General features: G+C 42.9%; 1 protein-coding gene across 1 annotated transcript in view; it reads right to left on the reverse strand.

Moving 5' to 3' along the window:
- ACBD3 (acyl-CoA binding domain containing 3) overlaps positions 1-18167 on the reverse strand; it is a 40636-nt gene extending 22469 nt beyond the window's left edge. Inside the window, exon 1 of the mRNA XM_026003267.2 lies at positions 17784-18167. Coding sequence (XP_025859052.2) covers positions 17784-18069 — 286 coding nt within the window. The 5' untranslated portion in view covers positions 18070-18167. The remainder of the gene's footprint in view (positions 1-17783) is intronic.
- Between the last annotated feature and the right edge of the window lie 330 nt (positions 18168-18497).

The raw sequence follows: 18497 nt of genomic DNA on the forward strand, positions 1-18497 counted from the left end.
TCCCAGGACCCTGGGATCATGACCTGAGCCCAAGGCAGATGCTAAACAGACTGAATGAACCACCCAGGTGCCTCAAGAAAAGATTATTTTAGAGTTTACTCCTGACTTACAAGAAAACAGATCAAAAGGTAAAAGTAAACTCATTTCAACTCCTGAGGCTGGGTCAGTAGTTGAGTTAAATTCCATCACAGTATATAATCAAGCTAAAGCAAAACAGACTGGAGTTTACAAAACCAAAATATACCTTTGCATTGTCTTTCATGGAAAAACTAACAAGCTCAAAATAGTTATTTCCCAATGAAATCTCTCTGAAATGCAACCTTGAAAAATTATCTTGGCAAGAAAAATGGTGTTATACTTATCTACTGTTATTTAAATTTTTTAAAAATTGGGCAGCCTGGGTGGTTCAGTGGTTTAGTGCCGCCTTTACCCCGAGGCCTGATTCTGGAGATGGCAGGATCGGGTCCCTGCATGGAGCCTGCTTCTCCCTCTGCCTGTGTCTCTGCCTCTTTGTCTCTCATGGATAAATAAATAAAATCTTAAAAACAAAACAAAACAAAAACAAAAAAAGTCTATTCTCAGAAGTTAGGTGGTTAAAATGGGTAAAACAATTAGTGGCTACTTTGGGCAACCATTTACCAAAAAGCCTTTCTTTAATTTTGAAAATGCCCATAACCATCCTTGACCAATTTGTTTTGTACAAATTAATCACCAAAAGTTTTCTTATACTATGTCACAGGTAATTATTTAGAAACATAGGCCAGCAACACCTGGCTGGTTCAGTGGGTGGAGCACGAGACTCTACCTCAGACAGGGAGTTTGAGTCCCACGTTGGGTGTGGAGATTACTTTAGAAAGTAAAAATCAAGGGGATCCCTGGGTGGCCCAGCGGTTTGGTGCCTGCCTTTGGCCCAGGGTGCGATCCTGGAGTCCCAGGATCGAGTCCCACGTCGGGCTCCTGGCATGGAACCTGCTTAATCCCTCTGCCTGTCTCTCTGCCTCTCTCTCTCTCTATGTCTATCATAAATAAATTAAAAAAAAAAAATCTTAAAAAAAAAAGTAAAAATCAAAAGCTAAAAAAAAAGAAAAAACAATCCAGAAGAATGTTCTCACTTTCACCAACCTATGATTTGAAGAACAATTCTAACTTATCTATTAGCTGAAATTTAAAAAAAAAGATTTTATTTACTTATTCACGAGAGACACAGAGGAGGCAGAGACACAGGCTGAGGGAGAAGAAGCAGGCTCCATGCAGAGAGACCGATATTACAGGACTCAATTCCAGGACTCTGGGATCACGCCCTGAGCCAAAGGCAGACATCTAACCACTGAGCCACTGAAGCATCCCTATTAGTTGAAATATTAAGAAGGTTTTTTTTTTTTTAAGATTTTTATTTGAGAGAGAGGGAGAGAATCTCAAGCAGACTCCCCACTGAGCAGAGCTGGTACAGGGCTTGATCCCAGGACCCTGAGATCATGATCTGAGCCGAACCCAAGGGCTGGACACTCAGTTGAGCCATCCAAGTGCCCCAGAAAATGTTTGTTTTTTAAAACCAAAAAGATGGACAGCCCGGGTGGCTCAATGGTTTGGCACCAACTTCAGCCCAGGGTGTGATCCTGGAGATCCAGGATCAAGTCGTACATCGGGGTCCCTGCATGGAACCTGCTTCTCCCTCTGCCTATGTCTCTGCCTCTCTCTCTTTGTGTGTCTCTCATGAATAACTAAATCTTTAAAAACAAAAAAACAAACAAACAAAAACCAAAAGAAACTACTCTAACTACATCATTTTATCTTGAGCCTTATCAAAAGAAATTATGTGTGGGTGATTCAAGAAAAAAAAACGCAGTGAGCCTGAGAAATAGCAGGGGTAGAGTACGCGGCACAAATTTCTTGCTTTGTTCAGTCAGTATTCCTGGGATTTTTATTTTTCCTTCAGGAAAAAAAAAAAAAAACTAAACTAAACTAAAAGAAAGTTTGAACTCTAGGAAAGCAGTTCCTTTTTCCTAAGTAAATGTAAATAAAGATAAAATCTGATGGAAATTTCATTCACTGGAAGACCAAACACTTTTCCGGTAAGTCATGTCATATAGGAATTTTCAAACCCACACACAAATTCCTACCTGCTGCAGGAAGAGGTTTGGAACTCACAGGCCAGTGGACATGAAAAATAATCTAGCCTACGACTGCTACCAAAAGTGTAGCAGTAGTTTTAAAAGAGGGAGGGCCTATTTCTTGTGGGATAATGAATTTACTTCATTTCAGTACTCAGTAGTACAAACGCAGAGCAGGGGAAGAAGGGAGAGGAAAGGAAACAAGGAAACCATTCTCACTGATCAGCAAGGTGTGAGTCTGACCTTCACCCCTAAAAAGTGACTCATCAACAGGCAGGGTGAGTTTCAGGATTTCTGGACGTTATTTTAACATCTGCCCTTTAAAAAAAAAGATTTTATTAATTTATTCATGAGAGATAGAAAGAGAGGCAGACATAGGCAGAGGCTGAAGCAGGCTCCATGCAGGGAGCCCGATGTGGATGTGGGACTTGATCCCAGATCCCAGATTCCAGGATCACACCCTTAGCCAAAGGCAGACACTTAACTGCTGAGCCACCCAGGCGGCCCAAGATCTGCCCTTTTTACACCTGAGAGAATTAAGAATATACTGCCAATCCATAAAGGATTTTTCAAAAGGGGAATATGTTTTAGGGTGCCTGGCTGGCTCAGTCAGTAAAGCACATGACTCTTGATCTCAGGGTTGTGAGATGGAGCACCACATTGGGTGTAGAGATGACTTAAAAATAAAATCTTAGGGACGCCTAGGTGGCTCAGCGGTTAAGTGCCTGCCTTTGGCTAAGGGCGTGATCCCAGATTCCTGGGTTCAAGTCTCACACTGGGCTCCTTGCATGGAGCCTGCTTCTCCTCCCTCTGCCTGTGTCTCTGCCTCTCTCTCTTTGTCTCTCATGAATAAATAAATAAAATCTTTTAAAAAAAATCTTAAAAAGACAAAAAAAAAAAAAAAAGAGAGAGAGAGAAATAGGTTTGTTTTTTTTTAATGATTTAAGGGTTAGTTCTGGTCAAGCAGTCAAATCTGTTCACCACCATGAACCCCAGTGCTAAACACCATGCCTGGTTCACAGGTTCCACCAAAACCATGCCCAACAAATCTCACTGAAGAAAAACTTAACTTTATAGGTCAATTTCTGTGAGAATTAGCAAAACAGTATATCCATTCTTATGAATTGTACTGGCATTTCCATAGAATTGTTTACACACTTGTTAGTTTGAAGAACTGTTCTATAATCTTTCCCTTAAATTCTATTACTAGATCTTCAAATTAATCATCATTATTCAGGTGGGGGACAAAATCTGTCTAAAACAAAATTTAAAAAAAAAACAATAAAACAAAGAAAAGGAAACACACCAATATGTTAATAATAATTTCTACAGAATTAGATTGCAGATTTTTATTCATTTTTTATTTTCCCAAATTTTCTTCAAGCACATATGTACTTTCATATTAAATACATACACATTTCTTTTTTTTTTCTTTTTCATTTCTTTCTTTTTTAACAAACTTTTAAAAAAAAGTCACAACTTATCTTTCAGCCTTTGGGACAAAGGTTAACAAATCAATTATTCTCCCCTGAAGAATATACAAGACACAGGAGGATGTGTAAATAACCCCAACCATCCTACACAGGAGAGCCCACACTGTGCTTTTCTCAATTTAAAATACAGAAAATGAAAACCCTACACAATCTACACCTCTAGGCAGACTATTAGCATTATTAAAAAAAAAAAAAAGGTTACTTCTCTTATTCTTCAGGTGGTTCTAGTCCACACATCCCAGATGTTTTGTTTTTTAAGACTTTAAGAGAGAGAGATAGCCAGTAAGGAGAGGGAGAAGCAGACTCTCCACTGAGCAGGAAGCTCAACTAGGGACTCCATCCCAGGACCCTGAGATCATGACCTGAGCCGAAGGTATACTTTAACTGACAGTGTCGCCCAGGTGCCCCATGTTTTGTTCAGCTTTCTGAGTTGGATGAAAATCATTTTCTTCTAAATTGTTTTTGGATCTATGGACATTAAATATGTTTAATAAGAAGGTTCTTTTTTTAAGGATTTTATTTATTCATGAGAGACACAGTGGGGGTGGGGGGTGTAGGGGGAGAGGCAGAGACACAGGCAGAGGGAGAAGCAGGCTCCATGCAGGAGCTCCTGATGCGGAACTGGATCCCGGGACCCCAGGATCACTCCTCGAAGGCAGATGCCCAATCGCTGAGCCACCCAGGCATCCTGCTTAACAATAAAGTTAAAACTATATTAATTATACAGAAAAACCCATGCTGAAACTCAAAAATCTTTAACCTGGACCCCATTCCCACAGGAAAGTTCCATTTCAGTCCTGCCAGAAAAGGATACAGACAGGTATCATTCCAGATTCCTGGACTCACAGTTTATTTTATTTTATTTTTAAGATTTTATTTATTTATACATGAGAGACACAGAGAGAGAGAGAGAGACAGAGAGACAGAGAGACAGAGACACAGGCAGAGGGAGAAGCAGGCTCCATGCAGGGAGCCCGATGTGGGACTCGATTCCGGGCCTCCAGGACCACGCCCTGGACTGAAGGCAGGCACTAAACCTCTGAGCCACCCAAGGATCTCCGACAATTTAATTATTTTATTTTATTTTATTTTTTAATTTTTTTTATTTATGATAGTCATATATATAGAGAGAGGCAGAGACAAGGCAGAGAGAGAAGCAGGCTCCATGCACCGGGAGCCCGACATGGGATTCGATCCCAGGTCTCCAGGATCGCGCCCTGGGCCAAAGGCAGGCGCCAAACCGCTGCGCCACCCAGGGATCCCAATTTAATTATTTTATTTTATTATTTTTTTTTCCAATTTAATTATTTTAAAGTTATATTCAATTTTGGAATTCTACTTTCCACAGCAACCAAAAAGACAGACATATTATAATTAGAAAGAAGCTGCAAAGCTATTTCTCAGGCATACAGGTGTACAGACACAGCAACAAGAAGCAGTGAGCACTTCTACAACCTAAGGGAAGCATTGATGGCAAACTGAGTTCTCGTTTAATGGACTGAATAGGATCACTTGTTGGCATTGGTCCAGCAACAATTTTTTTTAAAGATTTTAATTATTTATTCATCACACATACACACACACACAGAGGCAGAGACACAGAGGAGAAGCAAGGCTCCATGCAGGGAGTCCAATGAGGGACTTGATCATGGGACTCCAGGATTACATCCTGGGCTGAAGGCGGTGCTACACCACTGAGCCACCCAGGCTGCCCCTATTTTTCAAATATTTTATTTTTATCTTGGGGGGAGGGCAGGGGGAGAAGAAGAGAGAATTTTAAGCAGGCTCCACACTAGTGTGGATCCTAACATGGAGCTCTATCTCACAAGACTGAGATCATGACCTGAGCCAAAATCAAGAGTTGCTCAGACACCTGAACCACCCAGGTATCTCTAAGGATTTTTTTTAAAGTAATCTCTACATCCAATGTGGGGCTTGAACTGACAACCCCAAGATCAAGAGCTGTATGTTCCACTGACTGAACCAGCCAGGCATTCTTGACTTTGTTTTCTAAGGGTCGTAAAACAACAACAAAAAGCAAAACAAACAAAAAACAAGGAATATGAACACAGACTATATGTGGCTATTGAAGCCCAAAACACGATCAGGCCCTTTTAGGAAAAGTTTCTGACTCTTAACTAGAGAAAGTAATAAATCAAAAGCCAGATGATTTCCAGATATTTTAAAAAATCAAGTCATCATTAAAAGGTCAGAAAACGGGATCCCTGGGTGGCTCAGCAGTTTAGCACCTGCCTTTGGCCCAGGGCGTGACCCCGGGGTCCCGGGATCGAGTCCCACATCGGGCTCCCTGCATGGAGCCTGCTTCTCCCTCTGCCTGTGTCTCTGCCTCTCTCTCTCTCTCTCTCTCTCTCTGTGTCTCTCATGAATAAATAAATAGAATCTTTAAAAAAAATAAAATAATAAAAGGTCAGAAAACATAAACTTTCAGCTAGACATGGTGGATTACATACACATGGTTAGCTCTGATTCTGAACGAGACCTCGATGAAAAGAAATAGGGAAGGAAATTTAGAGAACTCTGGGAAGGTTCAGGAAGTAAAGGTTCCAAGTTCTTTAAAAGCTGGAGTCTAGGGATGCCTGGGTGGCTCAGTGGTTGGGCGTTTGTCTTCAGCTCAAGGCACGATCCTGGAGTGCCGGGATTAAGTCCCACATCAGGCTTCCTGTATGGGACCTGCTTCTCCCTCTGTCTGTGTCTCTGCCTCTCTCTCTCATGAATAAATAAAATTTAAAAAAAAAAAAAAAAAGCTGGAGTCTAGATAGAAACAAGAATGCTGAAACTCTAAGCTGGTACTCCTCCTCCCTCCTGTTGTTTGGCAACCCCAAGTACACGGATGGCTACCTCGCCCCGACTTCAGCAAAGGGCTGATGTTTACTAGAGATCCTGAATCACATATGCTCCAGATGGGAGGACAGCAGGCTGGGAGTGAACTGTAGGACTAAACACAGAGAAACAAGTTTTCCTAGTAAATGGTAAACAACTCCCTGCCACCCTCCCTTCTCCCACCTGGTTCCTGAATGCTGACAACTAAGTTCATATATCCCCCAAAGGAGACAGGAGTATTTGCAGGAGAAACTGGCCCCATAGAAAAAATATACAGTTACTGATTTGAAAGATATTGATATTTGAGGGTTCCCCTATGAAACATCTACCTCTTCACCCTACAGTAAAGGTTTCTGCTCAAGGTCACAATTAGCTGCTCAGTGCCTTATCCTTCTATGGGAATGAATATCCAAGTGTCACCTGACATATGAGAAAGCTTCCAACATGGAAAAAATGTTTATGAGAAAAATTTAAAGACTGTATTTACTTATTTGAGAGGGTGAGAGTGCACACATGCAAGAGTGGGAGACGCAGAGGGAGAAGGAGAATCTCAAGCAGATTCCATGTTGAATACAGAGGCTGATGTGGGGCTGGATCCTAGGACCCTACAATCATGACCTGAACCAAAACCAAGAGTCAGAAGCCCAACCAACTGAGCCACCCAGGTGCCCCTAAAATAAAAATTTATTTTATTTTTTTAAAGAAAAATTTAAGGGCAGCCCGGGTGGCTCAGCGGTTTAGCGCTGCCTTCAGCCCAGGGTGTGATCCTAGAAACCCAGGATCGAGTCCCACATCAGGCTTCCTGCATGGAGCCTGTTTCTTCCTCTGCCTGTGTCTTTGCCTCTCTCTCTCTCTCTCTCTCTCTCTCTCTGTGTGTGTGTCTCTAATGAATAAATAAATAAAATCTTTAAAAAATTTTTTCTAAATGAAACAAAAATCTACTTTTTTTTTTTTTTGAGATTTTATTCATTTATTCTTGAGAGACAGAGAGAGACAGAGACATAGGCAGAGGGAGAAGCAGGCTCCCTGCAAGGAGCCTGATGTGGGACTCAATCCCAGGACCCTGGGAACACGCCCTGAGCCAAAGGCAGAAGCTCAACCACTGAGCCACCCAGATGCCCCTACGTTTGTTTTAATATCCTCAGAGACAGAAGTTGATGAATCCACCAAGTAAAACAAGTAGCAGGAAGAAAGGTAATTTAGAGAATAAAAACTCTTGGAAATGAAAAACGTGAAAACCAATTTTTAAAAAATCTTTCATAGGTTGGAAAATGGAATTGAGACTATCTCCTAAAAGACAGAGCAAAGAGACAACGATGAAAAGTAACAGAATTAGAAGTTCAACCCAGAAGATCCAATACCTAATATTAACAGTATCAGGGAATGAACAGAGGAAAAAAAAAAGAGGGGAAATTATCATGAAATACAAGAAAATTTCCCAGAAATGAGGGATGAAGGTTTAGAGCCTAGAAGGACTCTCAAACGTTGAACACAATCATTCAAAAAATGAAATAAACAGGGGCAGCCCGGGTGGCTCGGCGGTTTAGTGCCGTCTTCAGTCCAGGGCCTGATCCTGGAGACCTGGGATCGAGTTCCACATCGGGCTCCCTGAGTGGAGCCTGCTTCTCCCTCTGCCTGTGTCTCTTATGAATAAATAAAATAAAATCTTAAAAAAAAAAAAAAAAAAAAGGCAATAACAGATATTCTCAAACACTGGAGATAGAGGATATTCTAAAAACTTCTAGGAAGAACAGCAGGTGACATACACAGGACCAGAACATCTTAAGAGTATGAATACTGAATGCCAGAAAAAAATGGACCTTTAATACCTTTAAATTCCGGGGGGGGGGGGGGGGGGGGAGATTCTGGAGGAAAGGGACTCATTCAGAACTTTTGACCTCAGGAACTGTGAGACAGTATGTGCTGGTTTAAGCCACTAAATTTGTGGTGATTTGTTACAGCTGTAGTAGGAAACTAATGCAATACATAAAACACATTTTCCCAAGCAACTAAAAATAGAAATGGCTTCTAAATTATGTTCTTATTAAAATCATAAGTACTTAACTTTACAGTTCTAATAAGGCAGCATAATTTGATAATAGTATTATAATCACAGTTACCAAGCCCAAAGCTCTGAAAGATTAAGTCCCTTCCACCTGAAATTAATTATACAAAAGGTTATTAGTCTTACATCTCAATTGCTAGAATAAGTTTACACAGAAATCCTGTTTTTCTCTCCTCTCTGGAGATAAAGGTAGATGATGTAACAAATTATTTCAATGTCTCTTGTAGCCTGTGTCTAATGAAATGAAACCATACAATCTATGAGCTGGAAAGAATATTCACCATTATTGACTAACCTGCACAACCAAAGGTCAAATCCCCTCTGCATATCCACTGGCTTACAACAATCTGTTACTGGATATACAGTATAAAAAAGATGTAAATGACAACATCACTAACCTAAAGTGGAGAGAGGAAAAAGCACAGAGTTTCTGGATGCCCTGGAAATTACCAGCTTAAACTAACAGAACTATGAACTATTCTACATAAGCCTCACAGTAACCACAAAGAAAAAACCTGCAGCATATACAAAAAAAAAAAAAAAAAAAAGATTAAAGAAGAATGGAAGCCTACCCACCTAGCAGCTGCTAATTTATGCTTGAGCAGGTCCAGGTGATGGGAATTCACCATCCCAGAGCATTCTATTCTATATCTGCATGGATGTAATTTTTAGTTCTTTATTCTGACTTCACCTCTTGAATTTCCATCCACAGGGTCTACTTCTGGTCCTCAGCATTAAGTAAAATACATTTAACAGATAAGACTTCAAAAACCACAAATACCCATCACATTTGCCCTGAGTTCTCTACTCTCTGGGCTAAACATCTGGAGCTCATTCCCTCACACCTTCTGAAGATGTACGTTTATATCCCCGCTTTGCTAAGAACATAGAAGGGACAACTTATTTAACCTTTCCAAGCCTCTGTTTTGCTACTGATGAAATGGAGGTACTTCTTAGGGTTCTTGTGAGGGTTAGAAAAAATGTGTTCCAAAATCTTAGTGAGTGCCCGCACAGAGCCGGAAGCAGTCACTGGCTGAGGAGCAGCCGTCCTGGTAACACCAGGGCTCCAAGTGCCCACACCCATACAAGTTGCTCTGTTCCGGACAAGCTCCATTTGTCTTTAACCCTGAGGGATGATGTCTCAAACTAAAAGTGTGATCCAGGGACTGTCTAATCTGTACAGAGGAGAGCAGGACCCTCTCTCTCTTCCTAGATAGTGGATTTCCACCAAACAGGCCTAAAATCAAATCTGTTTGCTTTCATGGCCCTAGCACACTGCTGCCTCCCAAAGAATATAGAGTAAAGCCCATATTTTAGAAATATTAAAATTAAAACCACATATCCTTCATGTTGTAAAACCTGATAGATAAATGTTTATATTACTTGTAGGGAAGTGTAACAATGCAGTATTTCTGAGTCAATGAATAATATAAAACACCCTGGCAACTGCCTTGCATGTACTAAGTGCTTATTAAAGCTGACTCCTCCTTCCAATTAATTCAACACACCCCACAATAAATTCTTGGTAATCTTTCCTCTTTAACAACATAAGCAATCACAGAATACCAACTGTCAGGCACTCCGGCAAGAATTTATATATACTTTCCTATAACTCTCACAACAACCCTTGAGCAAAGGCATGGAATTTAAGAAACTCAGTGGCAGAATTAGACAAAGTACCCTAGACAGCCTTGACTCCAGAGCTCAGCTTCCTAAATACTGAGCCACAGTAGCTCTCATTTAGTGAACAGATGCAAGTACAGCAACAGTAATCTTCCCTATCTGTGGGAGATACATTCCAAAACCCTCTGTGAATTCCTGAAACTGTGGATAGTACCAAGCCCTACGGTAACAGGGCTTCTTCTTATAAGTATGTATCTATGACAAATCTTACTTTATAAAATTAGGCACAGTAAAACAATAACAAAATAATTATAACAATATGCTATAATAAAAGTTATGTGAATGTCATCTCAAGATATCTTACTGTCCTGTCCTCACTCTTATGATATGAGATGATAAAATGTCCACATGAAAAATGAGATGACAGGCAGCCCGGCCGGGTGGCTCAGCGGTTTAGTGCCGCCTTCAGCCCAGGGTGTGACCCCGGAGACCCGGGATCGGGTCCTGCATCAGGCTCCCTGTGTGGAGCCTGCTTCTCCCTCTGCCTGTGTCTCTGCCTCCTCCCTCTCTCTGTGCCTCCCATGAATAAATAAATAAAATCTTCAGGAAAAAAAGAAAAAGAAAAAAGATGATGCGAGATGAAGGATGCCAGAGGTGTGACGCAGCACTAGGCTACCAGTGACCTTCTGACGCTGTGTCAGGAGGAGGATCACCTGCTTCCTGACTGCAGTTGACCACCAGGCAGAGTGAAACCACGATAAGGGGGAAACTGCTATAAACATTATTTCCTTCTGGGTGTTGGTTAACAGAATATGTACACTTTGTCAAAGTTCACTGTGCTATCCACTCATGATGTGTACTTTTCTGAATGTGTATTAAATAAGTGGGAGGCCTCAGGCAAATGTTTAAAATCACTTACATTAAACACATGCACATATATACACACATACATATAAACATATGCTTGAATCCAATCTTCATATGAAAACTTCAGGGACGCCTGGGTGGATCAGTGGTTGAGTGTCTGCCTTAGGCTTAGGTCGTGATCCCGGGGTCCTGGGATTGAGCCCCACATCGGGCTCCCCGTGGGGAAACTGCTTCTCCCTCTGCCTATGTCTCTGCCTCTCTGTCTCTCATGAATAAGTAAATAAAATCTTTAAAAAAAAGGAAAAAAGAAAAATTCAGTTCAGCTCAAATTTAATATCAACTAGCAAAATAAAAAATCAGATGCTTGAGAGGTATTATTATACTTTTATTTTTTTAATCCCCCTCCCTCCCTGAGGTATTACTATTCTCAGTGGCTATAATTTTTCTTTTTGGTGTTTGGTTTTTTAAGATTTTATTTCTTTATTTTAGGGAGAGTGAGAGAGCAAGCATGCAAGCATAAGGAGAGAGAAGGACAAATAAGACTCCATGCTGGATGCAGAGACCAATGTGGGGCTCAATCTCATGATGCTGAGATCATGACCTGAGCTGAAATCAAGAGTGTGATGCTTAACCAGTTGAGCCACCTAGGTGTCCCTTGTGTTACAATTTCTTTCTTATAATTGTCTCTTGGGTCTTTACATCCTCCTATAGTATTAGACACTTATGCCTAACAGTACAATTATTTTTTTAATTTATTTATTTATGATAGTCACAGAGAGAGAGAGAGAGAGAGAGAGAGAGAGAGAGAGAGGCAGAGACACAGGCAGAGGGAGAAGCAGGCTCCATGCACTGGGAGCCCGATGTGGGATTCGATCCTGGGTCTCCAGGATCACGCCCTGGGCCAAAGGCAGGCGCCAAACCGCTGCGCCACCCAGGGATCCCCCAGTACAGACAAATTAAAAGGAAAAATAAGCTCAAAATTTAAAAGATGTTCGATAGTAATAATTTTAATCACGAAATTATCTGAAGCTAGACCCCTGAAGTCCAGGAGGCACACACTAATTATACTTAAGTTACCAAAGAATAAATTACAGCTGTACATGTTTTTATTTTTTTTATTTTAAGATTTTATTTATTTACTCATGAGAATACACAGAGAGAGAGAGAGGCAGAGACACAGGCAGAGGGAGAAACAGGCAGGGAGCCCAGGATCACACCCTGGGCTGAAGGCGGCGCTAAACTGCTGAGCCACCCAGGCTGCCCTGTACATGTTTTTAAAACATTAATGGGACCATTCATACATGTTGCTGTAAATGGATATGTCTAAAGGTGACAAAAGAAAACGGAACCATTTCAGCCCATCCACATGATGGCCTCTCTGCAATCAGTAACACAGCTGAGTGTACTACTTGAATAGGCACCAGGACTGCTAATGTAAACACATTAACAAGACTAGAAAGATTCTGGGGCACCTGAGTGGCTTAATCAGTTAAGTGTCTGCCTTTGGCTCAGGTCGTAATCCCAGGGTCCTGGGATTGAGCCCCATGTCAGGCTCCCTGCTCAACAAGGAGTCTGCGTTTTTCTCTCCCTCCTGCTCGTTCTCTCTCTTTCTAATAAATAAATAACTTAAAAAAAAAAAAAAAGACTAGAAAGATTCTGAATTCATTACTTAAGTTCCTCCAAATTCAACTACAGCTTTTACATACCACACTCAAAAATACAGCACACACACCCCACTCCCTCCAATTGTCTGCTGAAAAGGCCTAGAAATAATGACCAATCCAGTAGCAATGAGCACCCCGTCTTTTTTTTTTTATTTTTTTTTTAAATTTTTATTTATTTATGATAGTCACAGAGAGAGAGAGAGAGAGAGAGGCAGAGACATAGGCAGAGGGAGAAGCAGGCTCCATGCACCGGGAGCCTGATGTGGGATTCGATCCCGGGTCTCCAGGATCGCGCCCTGGGCCAAAGGCAAGCGCCAAACCACTGCGCCACCCAGGGATCCCGAGCACCCCGTCTTATCACCCAGATTATGTCTCTTCAAATGCTGTTTCCCACTAACAGGAACCATGTTCCCTTGGACAAACGGCTGATGATTCCTGCTGAAGCAGGAAATGTATAAGAATAACCTGGAATATCTCATCATACCAGATACTAAGGAAGCTACGAAAAATTACTAGTCATGTCAAAGGAAGGAACTGAAGAGCCAATTTGACTTACTAAAGACAGTACTGAGTATTGCTAAGAGTTTAAAAAAATCAGATACTTTTAAAAGTATGAGTACATAATGATGATAAAAAAAACCTGTCACCTGTTAAGGTTGCTAAAGAAACAACTCATTATTTTGAAAACTAATAAAGGGTAAGATACATTTTTCCTTTCCTATTTTAATTTATACTCCACACCAAATAGTATATGAAGTATTCCAATAAAAGAAAAAAAATTAGAGTACCACCATTTTTCAGTCCCTAATGAATTAACACATCCATTTTCAATTTTTAAGAGTTAAAAAAAAATCATTACACTAGCTAAATTCAGGCTTCCCAAAAGACCTAGTATTGTATTAGCAGCAATGGGATTTTGTATGTCAATATTTTGATGAACACACTTATTTCAGTCCTTTGGAGGCAATTTCTGCCCCATTATGTTTAAAATTTCAAACCTGATAGCAATATTATTTTGGAATTCAGAGTAGATGGTTTTCTCACACTTCACTCCTCCAGATATCTAAAGAGATTCAATAAAGTGATCATGTGCAGAAAAACAGTATGAATCTATTAGCTCTTTTCTTTCTTTAAAAGATTTTATTTATTTATTTATTCATGAGAGACACAGAAAGAGAGGCAGAAGCAGGCACCATGCAGAGAGCCGGACGTGGACTCCACGTCTTCAGGATCAGGCCCTGGGCTGAAGGCGGCGCTAAACCGCTAGGCCACGGGGGCTGCCCTCTATTAGCTCTTAATATTTCCAAACACATATACTCAAAAAGTTCCAAAATGTGATAAGGCAACAGGGTAGGTAATTCTAAGTATTTCCCTCAAATGCCATCAGAAAAAAGCAGGGTTTCCATTCACTTTGCCTCTCCTATACTGGGAAGACCTCTTTGGAATCAGAGTGAGATCCAACCCTGCCTCTTACGAGTAACTGAGAGACCCAGATCAAGTTCTTTGACTAAGAAACCAGAACACCCCCACTGGAAGGTCTGTGGGGGATTACACAAAATTATGTGTATATACAGCTCTCAAAGCAGTACCTGACATATAGTGAACATCAGCTAAACAACCAAAGCGGGGGTAATTATTACTTTGGAATTTTAAATTAATGCAACCATCTAACAGCTTCATGTAAAGAGGCAATAAAGTGTTAGAGAAGGAAACACTCACCCCCCAAAACTCTAAAAACCAAAATACAACTCCTCAGGTTAGCTCCCTCCAAGAAGTATAAAGGGTACAATAAAGTCAACCAATGCAGTCCTTACCCAAAGAGCTGAAAATACCAGCTGAATCTTGCTGAGCTAGAATCGGGCAACTTGGCTCTGCCCTGTAAAAAACGTTAAATGGTTCTTCACTGTCTACTAACAAAAAGGCTATTTACGATGACATTCAAGTCCTTCCTCAGATCTGACACCAACGCACCTCTCCAGCCCTCCACATGGCCTCCTTTAAGCCACTTCCTGACACCCACCTTGTCCTTTAACGACTCTTGGCCTCTCCTCCCCAACCCTGGAATGATATCTGCTCCTTCCATCCTTCACACAGTATCTTTGGGTCTTTAACTCTTTGGACCTTAAATTCCTTACCACCAAAAAGGAACATACTATTCACTTACAGCAGTAATCTAACAGAAAACTTTATCCGTAGTAAGGATTCAACAAAGTCTGAAGTTTACTTATTTATAGCTCATTTAAGTAATTTCTACACCCAATGTGGGGCTCCACTCACAACCCTAAGATCAAGAGCCACATGCTCTACCGAGTCAACCAAGCACCCCAACAATGTCTGAAGTTTGGATGGTAAGATCCTAACTTACATTTACCCATACTTCCATCTTATCTTTATTTTTACTGGCATAAAGTTAAGAATAGATAGTTGACATAATGGATTCGGTCACTGGCCTGTGACCACTGTGACAGGGATGGAATGAGAAACAGGCTTCGTGATTCCCTATCTAAGTTCTTTTCAATGGATAGCCATGCTTTCAAGATTCATATTTATTCCACACTGGAAGATAAAATGTAATGTCAATTTTGATTCTTGCTGAAATTCTGGTACAAATACCACAAGATAGTGACCTATTAGAAATCCTTACAAAACTACTAAAAATACCAAGTACTGAACTGGGAAAACTTACACATTAAAACAAAGGCAGCAACACTTGACTCACCCCACTTTCCATAATTATTCTTCTGACTGCTTTTAGATTCCTCTCCCCCTCCCTTAGGCATCTCTTATCCTAATAGCCTGCCTAATCATTGCCAACTATGTAATGATCCATGCAGAAAGATAGCTTTAATTGTTACACTATTTGTCCTTTTAAGTATTTGAATATGGTTCTGAAAGCTTAACTTAGGAAGTGAATGAACCATACCTATCAATGCAGCTTTTTTCTCTAAAGTAACTGATTAACTATCCCCCCCCCCCCCACTATATTGGTTCTCCAAGGACTCTTACTACTCAGCAAACATGTTAAAATGTTGGCTTTAGATCAAATCTTAAAACTGAGGGATGCCTGAGTGGCTCAGCGGTTGAGGTTGAGCGTCTGCCTTTGGCTGGGGGTGTGATCCCAGGGTCCCAGGATCGAGTCCCACATTGAGCTTCCTACATGGAGCCTGCTTCTCCCTCTGCCTGTGTCTCTGCCTCCCTCTCTGTATCTCTCATGAATAAATAAATAAAATCTTTTAAAAAATCTTAAATCTGAGGCACCAAATTTCATCTAATCCAGCTGCTACACACACACACACACACACACCCCTGGAAATGAAGTTTGGAAGAGAAAAGTTAACTGTCCAGGAGTTTACACAGTATAGAAAATCCAGGGCTTCCTGACTCCCAAAGCAGTGCTAAATTTACCACACATTATACAGTGTTTTTAATATTTCAAAGAAAATATTACCATTTTCAAATAGACATCAGAAGATATAATGACCTTTATATTTTTGTCAGTCATGTGGCAAAAGCTAGGATTAAAAGTTGGTCCTTTATTCTTAGAGACCTTTTTCCTTCTATATAATCTTACTGAACAGTGGAAAAGTTCCAAAAATAAAAGTTTGAAGTAAAATATAGTTACACAAATTATATAGAAAACATCAGATTTTTAAATAAGTGGTAATGTATCACCACCACAGGAAACACTAAATTCAAGTCAGTGACCTAAGGGTCAAGTGATCCAAAACCCATTAGCCATTACCAATTCCCCAAGCTGGCCAGTGCACAGAGAGTTGAATTCCCTATCCAATGACGATATTTCAAGGGTAAGTAAACTTTTTTTTTTATTTTTTAAGAATTTATTTATTTATTCATGAGAGACACAGGCAGAGACACAGGCAGAGGGAGAACCAGGCTCCATGCAGGGAGCCCGATGTGGGACTCGATTCCGGGTCTCCAGGGTCACACCCTGGCTGAAGGCGGCGCTAAACCGCTGAGCCACCCAGGCTGCCCAAGGGAAAACTTTTTAATTAAAAAATGCAATGAATGTGGAACAACCAAATGTTTGGAAAATCTGTAAGAGATTTTCATTAGTTTGCACAGTTATTTTGGGGAGACAACAAATAACTCTTGCACGTATCACTACCATGAACCACACAACTTCAGTTACCCAAGTATGTACTGTACTCCAAAAGGAACTCCCTCTGGGAAAAGTGTCATAAATATGCTGTTCGTATACGAAAACGTATACGAAACCTAGCAACCACTTTTAAAGTTTCATTCCGCCAAAGATCCGCCCTACAAGATCTAAATATCTCTAAGAATCAAACTAACGGGCTTCTCCATCAGTCTTTCCCACTTAAAGATCATGTGACTGGTATCACCACCAGTGAATCACCCAATTAAAAAAAAAAAAAAGCCCACACATCACAATCGTGCTCGAAGAGACATCTTACAATTAATGCTGTAAGAAACAGGGTACTTTTAGGCCTTAACTGAGAATTTACTCTTGCACGTTGTTTCCAAGGTACAATTTTAACCATCGAGAAGTTACTAGAACATCGCGGGCATCCCTTCCCTTTAGAGGTTGACTAGCTAGAGGGGACCTCTGCCACATCAAAACTGCCAGGTGACGGCCCCCCAGAACGACTGCAAAGGAAGCGTACGGAACCTATGGAAAGATTCCCTCCTGCCCGGAGGAGTCGGCTGTACCAAGGAAACAAGATAAGGAATGCGACAGTTTAAAACAGAAAGGGGAAAAAAAAAAAAAAAAAAGCAACCCCATACAAAAAGCCATCCCAGAACGGGATCCTCTGGGAGAGAAAGGGCTCATTCTTCCTCCCCGGCGCCGGAAACCCGAGAAGCGAATTTGGGGAAAACGTCCCCGGTAACCTCGGAGAGGCAAGACTCGGACTGCTCCGCGGAGGTTCCCGGCCCTGCAGGGGTGTGACCCAGCGGCCCAGCGGGTGCTGACAAACTTCGGGGACACCCGCCTCCCCCGCTCCAAGGACGGAGCCTGCTCCGGTGACCGCGGCCCGGACGGGCGAGGCAGCGCGGGCCGCTCACGCTCCGGCCACGGCCCTGGCGGACTCGCCCAGGCGGCTACGGCGGGGGCGGGGGCGGGGCCGGGCCGGCTCACCTTTGAAGAAGCGCAGCGCCAGGCCGTACAGCTCCTCCAGGCCGAAGCCCCAGCGCTGCTCCAGCCGCCGCGCCTCCTCCGCCGCGCCCCCGGCCGCCGCCTCCCCGGGCGCCGGCTGCTCCCCCGCGGCGCCTGGCCCTCGGCCCGCTCCGGGCGGCGAGGGCGGCGGCAGCGGCGGCGGCAGCAGCGGGGCGCCCTCCGCGCCGGGCCGCTCCTCTGGGTCGGGGCTCAGCGTGAGGCCGTCGACGGAGACCTCAAGTCGCTCGGCGTTCAGCACCGCCGCCATCTCCGGCTTCTGCGCCTCCTCGGCGGGGACAGGCGGCGGCCACGTATCGACTTCCTGCTGACCTCTGACCCCCACTTACCGACGCCGGAACTTCCGCCGCTGAAGAGGATCTCCGGCTTCGAGAGAGGGGCTGAGGCCCGCGCCCCGCCCCTCCGCGACCCCTAGCCCCGCGGGCCCCGCCCCGCCCGGCCCTGGCCCCGCCCCTCCGGCCCGCGTCCGCCCGCGAGCGCCGTCCCCCTCTCTACCCTTCCCCCGTGACCCGCCAGCGGCGGTCAGGGCGGGGCGCACGGGGCTGGGGGAGGGTCGCGGAGGGGCGGGGCGCGCGGGGCTCGGAGAAGGTCGCGGAGGGGCGGGGCACGCGGGGCTCGGGGGAGGGTCGCGGAGGGGTGGGGCGCGCGGGGCTCGGGGGAGGGTCGCGGAGGGGCGGG

This window comes from Vulpes vulpes, chromosome 13 (genome assembly GCF_048418805.1).
Source record: "Vulpes vulpes isolate BD-2025 chromosome 13, VulVul3, whole genome shotgun sequence".
Lineage (NCBI taxonomy): Eukaryota > Metazoa > Chordata > Mammalia > Carnivora > Canidae > Vulpes > Vulpes vulpes.